We start from the raw sequence: 19,646 nt of genomic DNA, 5'->3' as shown, positions 1-19,646 counted from the left end.
TGCCCTAACAAACAATAAATCCTGCTCAAGGCATAGCAAGGGTTTAAAACAAGGTTCAGAGTTTGAAGACAGAGAGAACTTTAGACATGAGAAAAAGGGAAGAAGAAAGGCTCAGAGTAAGCCCACAAGGGCCATTAATCAATAAAATAAATAATGTTAAAGTGTGATCCCTAACCTCTTTCTCTTCCTCATCTCTGTGACACAGAATAAAGGCTTGCTCTGATTTCCAAATAGATGCCTTGTCCCTTGAACATCACTGCCCACTCAAAACTCTCCCTGTATTTGCTGCATGGCTTCACTTTGCAGCTGAGCTAATGAACACATGTATTGCTGCCCACAGCCAAGGAGAGCTCACCCTCTCCCCAGCCCACAGCCCACAGCCCAGCTGACCATGCAGTGAACTAACTGAAGGCACCAAAGTGGCAGAAAAGGAACTCATGAAAAATGAAAGTGAGCAGTGGATGTGTCTTTACTGGTTTAATTCCCTGTGCCATAAAATGAAGATCAAAGTTGGCACCAAGGAAAAGGATGGCATGGCTGGGGATAGAAAGAAGAGCCAGACTGCTCTTGTGCCTCTTCTTGCAAAGCTAGATTGAGGTAGTTACTAATAGGTAACTATCAGTAGATGTAGTTTTAAGATGAAACTGCTTTTAAGCATAGTGCCATTTCTGATGACTCTGCTGTCTTATCCTCATACAGGCCAAACTTTGAGGAAGCTGTTCTGTCCATGACTACATGGCTAACAGAGCCATTCTGTCTCCAGTTAAAACCAGCCAGCCTGTATGGTGAGGAACCCCTCTGCCAGCTAAGAGGAGGAAATAAGGCTTCTGCTGCAAAGCTTGAACACATTTTACCAAGGATGGAGCCCTGGGACTAGCTTTGTTGCCTGGGCAGAACTGCTCTGCCTTTCCACCTCACACAGCACACCTGTGGCTTTTCACAGTCCTGCAGCTGCTCCTATGCCACACTGACCAAAACAGGGAGGCTTTTACAATTCAGCTTCCTTGACTTTTTTGGGCACCCGGTTTAAAAACTTAATCACAGAATAAATTAGGTTGGAAAAGACCTCTGAGATCATCGAGCCCAATCTGACCAAACACCATGTCAACTAGATCAAGGCACTAAATGCCATGTCCAGTCTTTCCTTAAATATCTCCATGGACAGTGACTCCACCACTTCTCTGGGCATCCCATTTCAATATCTAATCACTCTTTCTGTGAAGAAATTCTTCCTAATGTGAAACCTAAACATCCTCTCTCACAGCTTATGCCAATTTCCTCTTGCTGTGTCACTTGTCACCTGGGAGGCCAGCACCACCTGCCTACAACCTCCTCTCAGGCACTTGCACAGAGCATTAAGGTCCTCCCTGAGCTTTTTCTCCAAGCTAAACGCCTTCAGTTCCCTCAGCTGCTCCTCATCAGACTTGTGCTCCAGACCCTTCCCAGCCCTCTTGCCCTTCTCTGGACACGCTCCAGCCCCTCAATGTCCTTCTTGTAGTGAGAGGCCCAGAACTGGACACAGCACTTGAGGTGCGGCCTCACCAGTGCCCAGTACTCTCACTGCCCTGGTCCTGCTGGCCACACCATCAGCTGCCAACCAACACCCCGAGCTCCTTTTCCGCTGGGCCTTTTCCAGCCACTGTGCGGGAGGAGCGGAGGGATTCGCCTCGGGAGGCTCTGGACGCTGAGGCGCTGCCAGCCCGCGCCGGCCGCCATTCGCAGCGCACAAGGCGCCGCGCGCCCCCACAGCGCCCCGGCCCCCGTGCGCCCCCTGCCGGCCCCCGTGCGCCCCCTGCCGGCCCCCGTGCGCCCCCTGCCGGCCCCCGTGCGCGGCGCGGGGCGGGGCGGCACGGCGGGGCCGGGGCCATGGCGGGCAGCATGGCGCGGGCAGCGCTGCGGCGTGGTGGGATCGGCCGCCGCTTGGCGCGGCAGCCGGCGCTCGGCGGGAGGGCGGCGGCGGCGGGCTGGAGCGGGCCGGCGGCCGGAGGAGCGGTGCAGTACTGTGCCGAGCTGGTGCGGTGAGTGCCCGCCGCGGGGGGCTGCAGGCGCGGGGGTGCGCGCTCAGCAGAGCTGGGCGGCGAGCCCGGTCTGGGAAGGCTCGGCCGCGCTTCCCAGCCGACGGGAACGCTGACGACTTCCTAGAAAGGATGGCTGGGATTGCCCAGGCCGCCCTCGGGCTCTCCGGGCCCCGAAAACAGCCCGTGTGGCCGGCCGCGGTGGGCCGGCGGGACCGCGCCGTGTCGGGAGCATTGAAACCCGGCGCATATTTAGGCCGCGTGGATGATTCAGCCTGCACACAGAATCACTGATTCGTCTGTGTTGGAAGGGACCTTTGGAGATATCCAGTCCAACCCCCGCCCACGCAGGGTCACCTAGAGCAGGTTACACAGGAGCGTGTCCGGGTGGGTGTTGAATGCGCCCAGGGAGGGACGCTCCGCCACCGTGCTGGGCAGCCTCCCGCGGCAGCGCCCTCCCCCTCTGTGGCTGCGTTCCTTCGGAAGAACGGAACGTTCTTGTTCCCTTGTATCGGTGTTTTGGAGAGCGAAATCACCGAAGTGGATGTTTAAAAACATTGGCTGTTTTCTAATCTTGGCTACTGAGAACTAGCCATGCTTGCTGAGCGCTCCCTGGAAAAACGGGATAAAGAGTTGCGGTCAGAGGACATCTGACAGCTGGAGCAGCTCAGTACTTCCTCTGTCGTAAATGCAAGAGGAGGCCTATGTTTCCAAAACATCCTTTTTTTTTTTTTTTTTTTTGTCAAACCCAAAACGCACCAAGAGGAGCAGAGTGCAGTCAGACACTTCCAGGTCAGGTCACTTTTCCTTCTTGGATTCTGGGCTGCAAACAATGTGTAGGGCCCCTTGGCTGCTTTGGAGTTCCCAGGAATTCAGTTCCTTGTAAAGTAAGATGTTAAACAAGTTTCTCAGTAAAGACCTAGGTAACTTCTCTTTGGATACTGTTTTTCCAGATGATTGACAAAACCTGGGAGAAGGTTTCCATGTGTGCATAGACAGAATGGAACAGGATTATCTTCTCCAAACTGATGCTTGTAAAAAGACAGAAAGATGTGTGTGGTCTGCAGTAATGTTTGAGGTAGGAAAACTGAGGGAAAGAAATGGGACAATCTTAAATGTTCAGTGCAGCAGCAAGAAGCTGACCCGTACAGATGCACCAGAATGCACAGCCACATTGCATTTTTCATGATTTTCAGAATAAGCTTTCTTTTCCTAGTTATTCTACCCAGGATTCATTTCCCTGATACTCAGGAGACCAGAGGCTGTGTGTACAGCCAATACACAAGGTAAAGTTAACATCTGCAGGTGAAATGTTTCCAGTAACAAGCAATTATGAACAGAATAGTTAGGTTCCAATGAGATGGTTGAATTAAAACTTTTTTTATATGTATTTTTGTTAAATGATAAAAGGACTAATTAGAAAAATACACAAGCATTCAAAATAGTAAAATGAAAAGTGGTTATGCTTTTGGCATTATTTAATTGAAGCTGCTGTTCCCAGTAGTTCAACTATTGCATGGAAATAATAACTATAAAAAATAAGTGGAAGGAATTATTCAAACAGTAATAAAACACTTGGGGCTATGGAAGTGTCAGCAACTCCCTAGTTCTGAATTTGAGTCTCCAACACATTAGGAAGTACAACTGAGTTGTGCTTTTATAATGTATATTTGTTTTTGGAATACAGAAAATGCCCTTTCTCTTTGGTCTTCCTTTTTCTTTAAACAACTGAATTCACTTCAAGATATTTGACTAAAAAAATGTTTTCCTTATAGGTATGTTTTATGTCTCTTACTGTCAGGGATGCCTGGTCTCAAAAACAAGCTTGTGGATCCAATACCTTTATTACACATTCATTATATGGAAAGTCCAGTTATGACCAATACTAATTTTTCTTCTGGCTGTGGATTTATATATAAGCTTATACTTATTTGAAAAACCTCAACTTATCTATCAAAAAAGTCAATACCTGACTTAAGGTCATTCCTTCCTTTCTACAGTTCTTATGCTCATACATGAAGAAGGTTGGGGTGGAATGTGATCTACAGCAGTATCAATTTTATTTTACTGAGGCTTAATGGATTTGATGCACTAAAATTTTGAGCTTGGAATAATTGGAAAAAAGCAACCAAAACCCCACCATGTCAACAGCATTACCAGAGGGAAGACAATTTTCTCTATTGTGTTGCTCTGTACTTTGTGTAACAAATTTCTTTGTTTCCTTTTTGAAAGTAGAGGTGGTTCTGTGTTGTGTGAACAACACAGACAGACTGGAACTGGGAAAATGTGGCTATAAACTATGCAGCTCTGTCTGGGCTGGACAATACTGGTATTTCTACAATAAGTCTTGAAAAAAATACTAGGCTTTGAGCTGATAATATTTTTCAAAAAGTGTCCTAACTGAGGGAAATTTAATGTATCTGTTCGGTAATATGGTGTCTTTTAAAGCCTACTACAGCTCCAAAATGTAATTTTTTTGGGTTGATATTTCTGTATTTGCATCGAGGTCTAAAAGAGTCTGACAACAGTTGTGGAAACAAAGCATTTGCTAGTTTTCAGCTGCTGTGTATTGCAGGGTTAAGCATCTCTGTTAAACTTCACTTCCTTTTTGTTTGATGCTAAAAGTAGCAACCCTAATAACCTTTGGGTTTAGTTTGGGTTTCTATTTTAAGATCATATTCAAAAGAAATATGAGTACATGCAAGAACAGCAAACTTATTGAAAATGAGTGCATGTGTTTTCCTTGACAACCTGCTTCTCCACTCTTCAGGCCAAACTTGGGAGTTCATCTTGTTCTAAGCAAGAATCAGGTTTCAGGCTTATCAGAAAGTACACAAAAATGTTGTTCAAAACAAGCAGTTTAGCTTTTCAGAGGTGGTCATGTGTTTTTGTTAGCTGGAGTGATTTTGTAGTTCATGGTTCTGAGCAGTGTGTTTTTAATTTTGTGGCACACACACCCACGTGGCCAAACGAAGGCACATCACTCTGGGTTGGCAAGGAGCTACCTGCAGCAAAAGTGCCAACTCCCTGAGGTTTTATGCTTTGAATATAGTTGCCAGTAAACAAAAACTTAATGGTTAAGCAAGCACTGTTCTGCCAAGCTCCAAAGAACAGTCTTGTAAAGAAATGTGGTTTCGTGTTTGGAACAGAAATTGCAAGTTGGACAATCTGGATTCTATTTGCAGTTCTGCCACAGCCTTGCTCCATGCCTTTAGCCAGATATCTTGAGATGTGGAATTCAGAGGTGCACTGAGAGTTCAAGCAGCCTGCACTCTCTCTTGGAGTTGGTCTTACTTTAAAACAAGCCTAAAATAGCTGCTACTTTTGCAAAGTCAGAGTTTTGAGCTATAACTTACTTCGACTCTTTCAGAAGTTCAGTGCTAAGGAACAGCACCTCCAATTGACTTAGAGCTATAAATAACAAATGTGCATTTTGATTCTTTTATAGGAAGCGTGACTATCAAGGGTTTCTGTGTTCTCTGCTGCTGCCTGTGGAATCTCGAACCTCTGCTTTTGCCTTGAGAGCCTTCAATGTGGAACTGGCTCAGGCAGGTATTAAAATACATTTGTGAACTCTGGAAATTGAAAATAAGAATTTTGATACTCTAAGTTACGCTTGTAAGTACTCTCTCTTTCTGTAGTCAGTGGTGTTTTGCCAAGGTTAACTTTCATACAGTCAAGGGCCAAGAATAAATAGTGCAGCACAAACCTCCAGTTTTGAATGGCCCATGGAAATTACCCAGCCTGCCCTGTTATTTTGTTTATGTGTAAATTTTTATGACCTTTTCTTTATGCATTTTAAAATCAAGTTATAGCAAACAGGTAGTGGTTCTTGATACTGTTATGTGATTGCATGTAAATCCTGGCTTCACATGCAGTTAATGGGTAAAGTGCAGCTAAATCCTAACTGTAACAGGTTGCTCAAAAAATGGGATGCTATAATCAGAACCAAGGCTTTGTTGGCAGAAGCAAGGTGATGAAAAGGCTGCAGGAGGGAAGTTTGTAGTTAGAGAGTTGTGGGAGAGGAGTGGCTGCAGTCTCTCCGATTTGCAAGGTGCCCAGAAACTGCCAGTGCAACCAGGAAGGTTGGCAGTGCTTGCCAGAAGGGAGTGATCCAGGAAATGAGCTGACCAGGCAAAATCCCTCACCAGCTTCTGTAGGCTGTGCTTCTGGCAGCCCATGGTGTGCCCTCCCTCGCTGCTGTCACCACTGGGAGCTTTCCTTCAGGGAGGAAAGCTGGAGTGAGGGTTACCCAACATTTAATCTCTGTGGGTTTCAAAATCAGGTTGTGGTGAAGATTTTACATTTACTCTATGCAGTGTTCCGAAGCTTTACGAGGAATAAATGTCAGTTCAGAACTGAGCTCTTTCTCTTCTGAGTTTGACTGTGTCCTGTGTCTGTCTTTTCAGCATAGATAGACCAAGTGTGTTAAAGACACTGAATTTCACTCCGGATGTGTCCTTTCCAGATTAAAGACTCCATAACTCAGAAGACAACAGGTTTGATGCGGATGCAGTTCTGGAGGGATGCTGTGGAGGACATATACAGCGATAACCCACCACATCAGCCCGTTGCTACAGAGCTGTGGAGGGTAAAATACACCTTTCTTGTCCTAAAATCTGCTTTAATATTACTGTGGGAAGTAATGTCAGTGTTTTGTGTGTGCTGTGTGGCATCTGTTCTAACCAACAGCACTGTTTCCAGCACAGATCCAGAACACAGCACCATAAAAGTACTGTGAAGAAAATTAACTCTATCCCAGCCAAAACCAGTACAGTATTCAGATAGAAGTTGTTCTGATTCTGGATACCAATTGCAACCCTCTCCAGTAGCTAAGATTGCCAGATGTACTCCCTTCTCACAAAACAGAAAATTGGTTTTGAAGTGGAAGAAGAATGGTCTTTGGTGAGATTTCACCTCAGGTATGATTCTAATAAAGGAAGACCAATATAATACATTCCAAACAAAACTGCTTGCAAAATAAGATGAAAAATAATTCAGAAAGTATTTTAGGAGCTCTGACAGCTCTAAGCACTGCAGAGCACTGGAGTGAACTAACAATTCAATGTGACTTGGTAACTTTTGCTGTCAAGATGGGATTTTATTTCCATATTTCAGCAAATACCCCAAGAGTGACCTATTTGAAGCCCATGACTTCACAAATATCCAAGAATGTCATCGCAATTCTTAGAAAAAAGGATTTGGAAAGACACCTGAACTCACAAGTATTGCAGAGCTGTTGGTAGAATTAACGTGTCTTTGTACAGCATATTCTATGTATATTCCTTTGTTGCTGTTGAGTTTATATGAGGACAATGTGATTTTCCAGAATAAATTTAAGTTAATGATGCTTAAACGTGTTCCTGAAGTTTTATATATCCCAGAATACTTGCATGTAGGTTCCAAATTTTTATACACTAGTAAAGTAGACAAGTAGCCTTTAATAGTATTTCTAGAATTACTAATAGCTCACCTCTTGGTGACTTTAATATAAACTTACACAGCAACTGTATAATGCGTGATCTTTTCTGTCTGTTTTGAACGTATGAAAAGTGAGACTTAATTCTCTGTTCATTTCTGTGGAAGAAGCCAATTTTTCAAACTTCTGAGAAATGAGGACCCATGTGTTTGAATGAAGTAATGGATGTAATGTACAGATTGGGTAATTTAGCATAGTTGAGTTTGGTCCTTTTAAGTCTTGACCTGTTAGTATTCCAAGGGTTTCATTTACAAAATTATATGTGAGGTGAACAAGTGAGACTAAAAAACAATATTTGTAGTTATAACTTAAAATTTTCCTTTTCATATACCAAGTACTTTATAGAGTCTAGAAGATCTGGTCTTGTAAAACCTTGAAAAATATTTACTAATATGATAGATGTAAAGGAGAAGTTGAAAGTGAGCAATGAGGACTAAACAGTGAGAAATCTGCTCCCTAAATTTTGTTTATAGATGTTTTCACATGTGATCATAGCCTTTCTGAAAATGTGTTCTAAAAATTAAAAGTGTGGAATTAAGAGGATTGAAGGTAAGTTGATAGAATGAAGTGGCACAGGAAGGAAGTCAAATATAAGACAAGAACCAAAAGAAGAATGTGTAAATATGAAATACTGTGCAATATTTCTTTAAACAAACCCATAATATTAATTGTATTGTTTTGTTAGCATTCTGTCTTTACAGTATGTATTGGTATGTTGTGCTGACATTTTCTTGAGAATTTACAGGGGAAATATTTTTATTGCTAGGCTCTGGAGGAAACTGTTCTTTTTGGAAAGTGAACATAGTTATCTGCAAATATTTTGTGGGAACATATGACTCCAAGAATAAATTAATTTCATAAACATTTTAAAAGAAATGCTTTTAGTTTGCTGGCATGATGTCTGGTATTTCATTTTCTCTGTGCAGCAACTTGCTGTAAATAGCAGTTGAAAATTTTTGTATTTGAAGAAGATTCTCATTTTCCACTGACTTGCCACTTTGATTTAACCCAGTGAATACAAGTCTTGTATTAAATACCTGAAATGTATTTCAGCCTTCAGAATGCAGTACTACCATCACTTTGTATACATTAACGATGAGGTTTTATTCTATAATTTTCAGGCTGTCAAGAAGCATAACTTGACTAAAATGTGGTTCATGAAGATCATAGATGAAAGAGTAAGTATTTACCCTTCAGAGACTGATTCTGCCTTTAATCATATTTGGGTTTTCTTTTCCTTATTTTTATAGGTTTGCATGTAAAAAAAAGCTTATGTAATTTTCCAGACAGTAGTATTTCTCTTTAAAAATTATACTGCTACATTTTAAAAAATTCTTCCTTCATCCTACTCTTCATAGTTTCTGTTCTTTCTTCAAAAATGGCTAATAGAATCCTTTGTTTATTTTTGTCCTAAATTGATGTAGTTTGTGAATTCATGTGGATATAAAATGTCAAAATTTAAATTACCTATCTGAACCCTTCTGCCACACTTTCATGCAACTCCTTATCATGGCTGTGGAGTTTTTTCTAAGCAGTGGTGTAAACTGGACTACTCAAATCACATGAAGTTTAACATAGCCACCTTTTTTCTTGGGAAAAACAAGGTTAAGAGCATCACTGGTACAGTGATGTTGCTACAAACTCTGACACAAGGACAAGAATGAAAAGCAGAGTGCAGGAATCTCCTAAGCTAATTTTGCTGCTAAAGTGTCTCATGAAGCTATAAATTGAGCTAGTTGATGGTCAGTTACTTGCAGAGGGTCATTGCTATGAAAGACTTCAGACCTTCTTAATGTTAAGACTTTTTTAGTCTTTAGAGTGGTATATTTTAAGCATAGAAACCGCTAGGACAGGAGGAATGCTGGAGGATGTTACAATTTTGGGTGTATTTTATTATTTTGGATGTATTATTTGTTAGCACCACTAAGTTGTTCAGAGGGCTGGAACGCTTCTCCTGTGTCCAGGCTGAGAGATTTGGGGCTGTTGATTCTGGGGAAGAGAAGGCTCTGGGGAGACCTTTAGAGCGCCTTCCAGTACCTGGAAGAGCTGGAGTGGGACTTTTGATAAGGGAATGTAGTGATAGGACAAGAGAGAATGGCCTTGAGATGAAGAAGGGTAGGTTTAGATTAGATCTGAGAAAGAAATTGTTTACTGTGGGGACGGTGAGACACTGGAAGAGGTTGCCCAAAGGGGTTGTGGGCTGTTTATGAGGCTTTCAGGGGTTGGGTGGACTTCTGAACAACCTGGTCTGGTAGAAGGTTTCCATGTCCATGGCAGAGAACTTTGAGCTAGATGATCTTTAAAGTCCCTTCCAACCCAAACCACTCTATGATTCTATGAATCTCTGGGTTTTTACATGACTTTAACACTTCTGTGCATTTCATAGATTTACTTTATGTTTTTAAAAAATACATTCCTGTTTATCTAAATTTCTCTCTGCTTCAGATGCAAATTAAATATTGACAACCCTATAATGTAAGAATAGCATATGATATTTTGGTTTTGCTGTTTCCTTTTTTATGGAGAATTCTGATTTCATATTATTGCAGAAAGTTGTATTTGCTCCTTGGCCGCAGTTGAGCATAGTTATTTGTTAGGTTTGCTATAAGCTTTAATGAGTGCTTCTATCTGACTTTATACTCTCTTTCAGTCTCTCAATTTTGTCCTTTTTTGGTTTTGGTGGTGCATTGGATTGACATGGCCGTAGTAATAAGCCTGTACAAACAGCAGTTATGTTTGCATTCTACTGAAGCTCCGTGTTTATGTTCCAGGAGAAGAATTTGGATGATCGGCCGTACCGTAACATCCAGGAGCTGGAAACATACGCTGAGAACACTCAGAGTGCTCTCTTGTACCTCACCTTGGAAACACTGGGTAGGTGTTTTTTCCTTTCTAGGTTTTGCTGACGACTCATTAGTGCAAGTACAATATTTACTGATATTTCAAAAAGCCTTTTCTTTTCCTACTGGAGTTTAATTTCAGTAAAAGCTGTCCTAGCTAGAATTTCAGATATCTTTTGAATGCTGAACTATAAATGTGGAATTGTACTGCAGCTGTCCTAGAACGCTACTTTCCTTGGAAGCTGCTCAGTGCAGAGCTCATTGAAGTGCAGTTTCCTACTGTTCTTTGTTGCTTGGTTTTCTCTGTTCTTGCTCCTCCTACAGCATGTGGAAAATTCAGCTCTTCACTGTATTTCAATTATTCCTGCTTATCAGAATACAAAGTGCTGTAGGTATCCTGCAGCTGTTGTTCTGTATTGCAGTGATGGACGCTGATTGTCTTCAAACAGCCAACTTCCCAACCTACAAACTTCCTTTGGTGATGTTTTAAATTTGGGTCTGAATCCTCTCCTCTTGTTAGAAGTAGCTTAACTATCAGTAATTGAAGAGCTAGAAAAAATGCAACAAAATGATCCCTGTGATCAAGAGCTACTGTCTGTGTCATGTCTAATGTAAGAACCACAAATTGGGAAAGAACTGTTCATTTGTAGTGAAGAAAAGGGTAATTTTCATTTAGGTATCTCTTGTGTCATGGAAGTATTTGCAATATGAGCTTGGATGTAAAAAAAAGGTGAAAAAACCCCCAAATTATTATTAATATTATTAATATTGTTAATATCATTATTGTTACTATTATTATTTAGTGTTTAGTATTGTAGTGGCAATATTTTCCTCTTGCTTGTCAGACTAATCTGATGAAAGGCAAATACTGATGCTAAAAGTTAAAAAAAAATAGAAAAAGGAGAAGTAAAAAGAGAGAGATGGTGAGTACATTCTTCTTTGAAAGAATTGAGGAACTTATTTCTTAACATCTGATCTTTGCTTCCTCAGTAGGAAGTCAGTGAAATGTTGCAAATATCTTTCTGAATCTTTTATTGAAGAAATGTAGGACCATGAGAAATGCCAGTGTCTTCCATTCTGAGAAATCCTGAATAAGTTCAGTCATGCTTGGATCACTCACTCCTTGTACAAATCAGATAAAACTGTTTTTGAAAATCTGTATGGAGAGTCTGGATATTTAAGTCTTCTGTTGTCATATTTAACTTCTCTTAAATATACAAATGTAACAAAATATCTGAGCAAAAGTCTCCTCCACTGCATATTAAACAGTTAGCTTCTGTTATTTTTCCCCACAAATTGAGAAACTAATCAAATATAGCCCCTTTCTTGGTTGCCCATCAGCAGTGTTTTCTAGACTAGGTGGACCTGGTTTCATTCAGGTCATGTTTGCTAAATTTCTTGTGCTTTTTAGATTCCTTATTTCTGACCAGTCTCCTGTTGTATCTCTCCCAACGTGTACTCTCCCAGTACTGGTGCTGTTATATTCATGCTGATTTCAGGTTGTTTCTTTACCAGCTCATTTTGGCTGGTAATCCTGTCATCTGAAGTCCTGGTGCTTCCTCTCAACTCCTGTAATTTAAAAAGACTAATATTTGTGCTCTCTAACTAATTACTTAAGTAGTTAGTAAATAATATCCATTGTTTCCTCCAAGCCACACTTTGCTTTCTGCTGCCATTGCTAAAATCAGTCCCTGTAGTGTGGGTATAGTAGGTCTTTCACAGAGGATTCTGAGACCCACTGAAGACCCAGACAGGCTTCTGCAGTGAATCTGGTACCCCTAGTGTTATTTCCAGATGTCAGTTAGGCCCATTGATCTGTAATTGCTGTATCCCCATTGCTTTCTTTGTAGAATGCTGCTTCTGTTAAGTTTTTATAAATTTTAATTCAAATTTTCATTTTATCCTAGCTCAGTTTTATAATCAGTCTAAGCCAAGCTTGTATGGTCTTGCCATGAAGAGCAATGGTGCTGCTCTGCCCCACTCACCTTCCTCTTTCAGTTCTCACAGTTTGTGTCTGTGCAGTAACTAACATTAGTTTTTTGTTGTTTTGTTGATCTGATTCAGTTTGCCTCATTGCTCCTGACAGCACAAGGGAAGGGGCAGAGAAATGGGTTTGGGAAGTGAAGCATAGGATCATTTCTCTTTGACTTCACTACACTGATGAATCAGCTGCAGCTAAACATGAAACCACACTGAAAGCATTAATGCTTGTCAGAAATCTCACACTTGAATGACTTTTTCTGGCAGGAAAAGCAGTTCTTGGAATACTGTTATCCTGGGAGAGGATATGCCAATGAAAGTGAGTTTGTGTACCAGTGTTATATATCTGAATAGGTCCTGCTCTGCTAAGTATACCTTTTGCAGATACTGCAACAAGAGGCACCTTGCTCCTGAATGTGGAAATGAATGAATTTTCCTGCTGTTTTGCACCTCTGAGTTGAGATCTCAAAGCAGTTTATTCACATGAACAGTTCGATCATGGACCAATGCATGTAGCTTTCCTAAAGTATGACTGTGATACACATCAGAGAAGGCCATACCCCTCAGCAGGCCTGACTGCATGTTTCTAAACATATTGTTTCTGCAATTTTAGGTGTGAGGGACATCCATGCTGACCATGCAGCCAGTCACATTGGGAAAGCACAAGGCATAGTTACCTGTTTGAGAGCAACTCCTTATCACTGTACAAGACAAAAGGTCTTTCTTCCCATGGACATTTGTATGTTGGTAAGAGAAGCAAATAGTCTGGAATTGAACAGTGTAGTTTTTCTATCTCTGTTTCTCAAGGCTAGATATGAGATCATAATTTATTATGCCAGAAAGAAATAGTATGTTTTTTCTTTATTTTTACTCATTCTGCTGTGGCCTGCTAATTGTCACGGCTTTATATCTTTTGGGAAGTGAGAGCAGTGATCTTCAAGAAACTTCAAGAAACTCTAGATTTCCCTTAGGGGTTTGTCTGTTATTATTAAATGTATTAATATTTTAGGTTTCAGGAATTTTTCCAATAATGTATAAAAATGCATATACAGAATGGGTCCTGGGGGTTTGTGTTTTGGAGTTGGATATGGGTTTTTTCCTTTTTTTTTTCTTTTCCTATCACCATAAAGGAAGCACTGTGAAAAATTTTACTTTAAACAATCTTTTTGTGCTTCTCTTTATTACCTTTTCATAATGTGCTGGTGGTTTGTGGGTTTTTTCCTGTTCCACATTTTAGAGTTACAGGCCTATATTCCATACATTTATAGGAGATGGTATAGCCCTCCAATTTAAACTGTACATCAGATTTACACTGGAATTTAGCAGATCTGTCAGTTTAGATAAAATGAGATTAAAGCTTGGAATTTTTCATTAATATTCCCTGGTTTAATCTGTAGGCATCTCAGCTGTTAGTCCTTCATTTCCAGTCTTTATTTTTAGATGCTAATACTGTTCTTTTTCAACTTAAACAAAATTTATGCAATTACGGTGATGCCTAAGGTGGTTGTGTTAGTATTTTCTGAATATAATTTCAATACAGTTAAAAATTTGAATTGGAAGTCTAGTAATATAGGTAGCTGCAAAAAATGATGAAATGATTCTAAGGTACTAATATAGGTCAGATACTAAAGATACTAATATAGGTCAGTGTTATAAGACAACAAAAAGGGAATTGCACTCTCCTTTCAGCCTTCTGGGACTGCGTGTTATGGGAGGCCTTCCAAGTTTTCAGCTTTTCAAACATAGCCTGAAAATTCAGTCATTCTTTGCCATGGAAGGTGTTCTGCAGTGAAACTGTAAAAACAGCTTGTATCCCTTCTGTGCAGACAATCTTGTAAGCTTTTCAGCTGCTGGCAAGAGCTGTGGAGTTCTCTTACTCTGTACCTCCTGTGAATCCTTTCTGCCCACCTTCATGCAGCTCTCACATGCCTCAGTGTGGTTGAGAGGCGTGGGCAGCTGGTGCAATTCTGAATATGCCATATTCTGTGTTAACATTGGTCACTGTAGTCAAAGAATAAGTTTGGAGTTGGCTTTTTGGCTCTTTTCTGGTGGTTCTGGGGTTGGTTGGTTGGTTTTTGGAGATGGCTTTGTATCTTGTTTTGTTGGTTGTTGGTTTTTTGTGAGCCTGGGATGTGCACACCAATCCCAAGATTCAGAAGCCAGCATAGCTTCTTGATAGCTGTTACTGTTACGGGCTGTCTTCTGCTTAATATTGATTCTTGGATTATGGTTTTAAAAATTGGGTATCTAAACTGATCTAAATCCTCCAAACTTTGAAATCTGACTTTGTAATCTTACTGACCACAAAATTTTAGGAAACAAAGTTGTGCAGAGAGTCTGTACCAACTGTTCTCTTTGTTTTCTTGATTTTGTTCCAAGTGACTGACCAAAAGAAGGGGAATTAAAAATGAGAGAGCAGTGGTAGAACACTTAGGCTGTTTTAGTCTTTAGTCCTTAGCTTCATTGCTGGGACAGGTTTTTGAGAAGCAAAAATGGAAACTTGATATTTTTAGAGGGTTTTTTCTCTTTTTTGATTTTGGTTTTCCTTCCTATGTCTAGCATGGAGTTTCACAAGAGGATTTCATAAGAGGCAAGCAAGAGAAAAATGTGAGAGATGTAATTTATGACATCGCCAGCCAGGCCCATATTCATCTAGAACATGTGAGATTCCTTTTCTTTTATTTATCTAAATAAACATAACTGATGCTAGTCTTCACAAAGCATTTGTTGTTAGAAGACCTAAAGCTGCATACTTAACTTCACATACTTTGCCCTTTTTTATTTTGAGAGTTTACACTAAAAAAATCCCACCACATTAAAGATTCAAATATTACAACTACTTCTGTATGAATATTATCTTTATGTACAGGAGACAGTTTACTCACAGCCAGGTCCAATTTCATATATATAAATGCTGCCTAAAAGAATTATTAGTGGAAGAGAAACTTTAGTAGACTTTTATAAATGCAGCAATGTGCCAGCATGGGATGAGCACCATAGAAAGAACATCTGCATATGGATTTCACTGTGGAATGGCTGCAGGAAAACAGAGCATGTTGTCTTTAACTGCTGGTTCGTGTGTGGGAGGGGGATTCATTCCCTGACATGACCAGCCATGCCCAAAGCTATGTTGAGAAAGGTGCTTTCTGTTTATTTCTTTCCTGGCATGCAGCCAAGGCAATTAGGAAAGTCTGTTTGGTTGAAGCAGTGGATGATGTGCCCTGAAGAACTGCAGAGTTCTACTCTATTTTTTCTTTCATGCTTTTATTCTAGCTGCATTATGAGATGTTTGCCTAGTGTCCAGTACAAAAGCAGAAAAATATTTTATTGGCAATGCTTTGTCTGCCTCTAGCTGGAAACCAAAGTGCTACAAAGAGTTCCTTACGTCTACAAGTACATGTGCACTTTGAGTATTGCACCCAGCGGTTCCAGTCAAGGTAGTCTGGAAAGATAGCACTTCAGAGTAAAGAAATGCCAGATTTATCTCTGCATTTGCACCATTAATATAATCCTCAATTACAGCATTACCTGTGATCACAGTATCTTATGCAATCCACATAGGAGAGCCCTTCATCTTTTTTCTGAAAGTCAAATTTGGCATCCCTGGTTTGTTCAGTCAGTGCCTACTGAGCTGATAAATGTTTTTGTTTTATGTTAATAATGTGTATATGTTGTAACAGCCCTCCAGTACCTAAAGGGAGCCTACAAGAAAGCCAGAGAGGGACTTCTCACAAGGGCATTAAGGACAAGGGGAAATGGCTTTAATCTGAATGACAGCAGGTTTAGATTAGATGTTAGGAAGAAATTTTTTATTGTGGGGGTGATGAGACACTGTCACAGATTGTCCAGAGAAACTGTGGATGCCCCATCCCTGGAAGTGTCCAAGGGCAGGTTGGATAGGATTTGAGCAGCCTGGTCTAGTGGGAAGGGTCCCTGCCCATGGCTGGGATTGGAACCAGATGATCCCTTCCAACCCAAACCATTCTATGATTCTTTGTACCCTTTGGCTTTATTTTTCATACACTAATTATAATTCACATTTAAGGCATTCCTGTTCATGTTGTTTAACCTGATGTCTCAGTTTTTGTGGTCACATGCCCAAGAAAACTGTTTATTCCATTTAGAATTAGGGAACAGAGACAAAGTACAACATCAAAACTGTCGATTATCTTTGTTCAAGCTGAAATATTTTGATTTTTTTTTTATTCTCCACCCTTCAACCCATAATGTACAGGGTATAAAACCCATTGCCTTTTGGCTAAGAAAAATGCCAAGTACATGGCCTGAAATGCCTCGTATCAGGGATGGACCGCATGAAAAATAAGTAATGTGTATTTATGGTCCACATATTTAAATTTGGTTGCTGGTGTTGTATGAAAACTTTGGGATAGAAGCAGAAAAAGAATTTGGTTCTTCAGAACCTTTCAGGTAATTTGATAATTCATAGTGCATTCGTCCCCTGGTTCCCAACATGAGCCTACCAACTTCTGAAGAGAACTGGCCTCCTTTCTTCCCACTTCATTCCTAGAGCCCTGCCCATGTTATGCACTGGGAGGGTCCTGTGGAAAGTATGCAATGTGATCATGTGATTGGAGACTAAGGAGAAAAGTATAAATACCAAGAAACCAGATTAGGGCAGCATTAGCATTTTATTCAACTGAATGTTGATCCTGGCACTCCTCCCATTTTCTTTCTCCTTTGTATGTTTTTTAATGGGTGGGTTATATCACCTTAATTAAAATTTTAAAAAAATTCCTCTTTGAATACTTGTTTCTAGTCTCCCATCATCAGTGAATTGTGGACAGTGCAGGAACTGTTGAGTGTTCAAACCACTTGAACTGGCCATAGCTGGCAGCAGTACCAGAGTATTGGCCTCCTTCATAATCAGATGGTCTCTGTTAATGCAAGGACAAGGATACTTTCTGCCTAATGGATGAAATGGGCTTTTGCTAGCAGCATTTGCTGGGTATTTCAGGACCTTAGGTAAATATAATGGGCTGGTGCCTTTAAATGCATCTGTTCTGCTGTATAAAATCACCATATTGTTTTGCCTGAGGGTTTTCACAGCCACTTATCCTTTGTTTTACTTGGGATTACAGGGTATAGGGTAATGTTCAAACCTGCAGAGAGGTTTCAGCTATCTCAGCATTTATTACACAAACCATGTATTTTAGAGGATGAGAGTAGCAATTACCACCCCTGTTTCACAGCCAGAAGACACCTAAATCTGAAATGCTGAATGGAGTCTCGGCCATGTTACATGAAGCATACTGTAGTAGTGTGGCCCTTAATCTTGAGAAAAAAGTTCCTGGAGTGTGGTCAGGTCTTCCTGACCACTGCAGCTGCTGACCAGCAGGTGGCAAAATATGATGATGAAGATTGCAGTTTTCCTTAGGAATTGTGTGTTTTATCAGCATAAAAGCATATAAGGAAATGCTCTGTCAGTCCCCCAAAGTGTTCCTTTTGAAAGCCTACAAATACATTTACACATCCTCTTTCTCTTCAGCACCCCTTCCCCAGTTCCTCTGGTGAAAAAGGGTCTCCCTTTCAGCTTTTTGCATTTGTCTTTGTTGTCCTACATGTTATGGGACTCAGTTTATCAAGGGAGATAAAATGCTTTCTGAATGACATGTGACCCCTTCTGGGTTGAGAAGGTCAAACAAGACTACTTTATTTTTTCATTTGCAATAAATAATAGAAGGGCAGAGCATTAGATCAGGGAAGAACATTTTTCTATTTTACAAATAGATATACACACACAGGTGTTATTATATCTGAAATTTTTAAAATAATTTGTCTTCTGAAAAGATTGATATCTTTTTCCTCCTAAAGTTTCAGGCACATTTTCTCAGTTTTCTGGAAGGGTCCATGAAAAATTAAACTTTACAAACTCACACATTCTTATCAGTATTTATAGAGAGTTAGTTTGTTTTAGCCTGTAAGAAAAGGCAAAACAAGAAGGGGTTTTGTTTTTATAGACAGGCATTACAGGAAGACTTGTTCAGCTCTGTTGGATGTACTGATTTGAATATGAGTTTAAACTGCACATTTGATACAGCCATGCTTTAGATTTTTATATGTGAATACTGAGGAACTGAGATCATTTCGATGTCTCAGATACATAACCAAAGCATTTACAGATGGACTCCTGGGACTGATGGCAACATTGAACCAAAAAGATGCACTCAGAAAAATGCATTTCTGTTCTTCCATCATATCTGTCTGTTGGGGAAAAAAAAAAGTTAACCTGTATTTACTAAACCAGGTGCATCTTGGGACTTTGTTGGAACAAGGCATGCTAATTTACCTTGGTTTATAGTATGTAGTCTTGAGCTCTGTCAAATCATGTAAGTATTTTTGCAAGCCTCTGCCAGTATTACATACTTTTGTTTAACTACTTTTGTACACAGCTTTCATGGAATGAAATGTTACAGTTTCAGGATGTCAAAATAAAAAGGGATAACGCTGGTAATACAGTGTGTTGCCTCTAAGCATTATATATAGTACTTGATGTTTAATCAGAAATGTTAAATTCTTCTGATAAGTACTTTTTTTTGTGTTTTGTTTTTCCCTCCCACCTTACCCCATTTACTTTTAGGCTAGATCTTTCAGTAAGAAAGTTCCTGTGAAGGCGTATCCTGCTTTTTTCTGTACGGTGGGTGTGATATATGCACTCTTTAAGTGATGGACTTGTAACTGTGCTGATTTGTGAAGAGCATTCAAATTAAGCATGGGGAACTACCACTTCACCTATCTTATTTTGGGAGGATGTAATACCTAAAACTCATAGAAATCATAATGTGTGCCTGACTGTAGAACCTTACAGTTTTGATCAACACTTCTAATCATTCTCTTTTAACTACATCATTCCACCCAAGATGTCTTTGCTTGTAGACTGCTGTTCTAATGCAAAAGCCCCAAATCCTGTCTATTTTCATAATTTGGTGTTTGGTGTACTAAAAGATAATGCTTCTCTTCACAAAACTTGACTTTTTTATATGTTTGGATTGTGATGATTACACTACCATTTAATAGCAAAGGCAAACTGTTGAGCCTTTTTTACAGTTTCTCATTCAGTTTCTCGTATTGCTTTTTAAACTTGATGCCTAATTATTTGTGTGCACCATGTGTATTAAGCCTTTTTCTTTTTTTCTAGGTTGCTTTAGATGATTATTTATATAACATGCGGAAAGTGGACTTCAATATATTTCATCCAAGCTTACAAAAGAAGAGTACATTATTACCATTGTATTTGTATATTAGATCTTGGAAGAAAACATATTAAAGCTTGTTTGGTTATTTTAATATGGATTCAGAGTGCTGAGTTTTTTT

General features: G+C 40.1%; 1 protein-coding gene across 4 annotated transcripts; it reads left to right on the top strand.

The window, feature by feature from the left end:
* The first annotated feature begins 1,866 nt into the window (after positions 1 to 1,866).
* On the top strand, positions 1,867 to 19,625 carry NDUFAF6 (NADH:ubiquinone oxidoreductase complex assembly factor 6). Of its 4 annotated transcripts, none has more exons than XM_058019842.1 (10): positions 1,951 to 2,018; positions 2,969 to 3,093; positions 5,464 to 5,563; positions 6,425 to 6,606; positions 8,616 to 8,672; positions 10,266 to 10,368; positions 12,928 to 13,061; positions 14,874 to 14,975; positions 18,913 to 18,969; positions 19,471 to 19,625. In XM_058019842.1, exons 4-10 carry the CDS (start codon positions 6,469 to 6,471, stop codon positions 19,597 to 19,599), a joined length of 720 nt encoding a protein of 239 aa, XP_057875825.1. In that variant the 5' UTR covers positions 1,951 to 2,018; positions 2,969 to 3,093; positions 5,464 to 5,563; positions 6,425 to 6,468; the 3' UTR covers positions 19,600 to 19,625. The 4 variants fall into 4 exon arrangements, with proteins under 4 accessions (XP_057875798.1, XP_057875825.1, XP_057875807.1 ...); XM_058019824.1 differs by having other exon boundaries at positions 5,464 to 5,567; positions 6,484 to 6,606; XM_058019833.1 differs by having other exon boundaries at positions 5,464 to 5,567.
* The last annotated feature ends 21 nt before the right edge of the window (positions 19,626 to 19,646 follow it).

This window comes from Melospiza georgiana, chromosome 1 (assembly GCF_028018845.1).
Source record: "Melospiza georgiana isolate bMelGeo1 chromosome 1, bMelGeo1.pri, whole genome shotgun sequence".
NCBI classification, from domain to species: Eukaryota; Metazoa; Chordata; class Aves; order Passeriformes; family Passerellidae; genus Melospiza; species Melospiza georgiana.
Note: the sequence above shows the minus strand (reverse complement) of the source record. Positions and strands in the feature narration are given on the sequence as shown.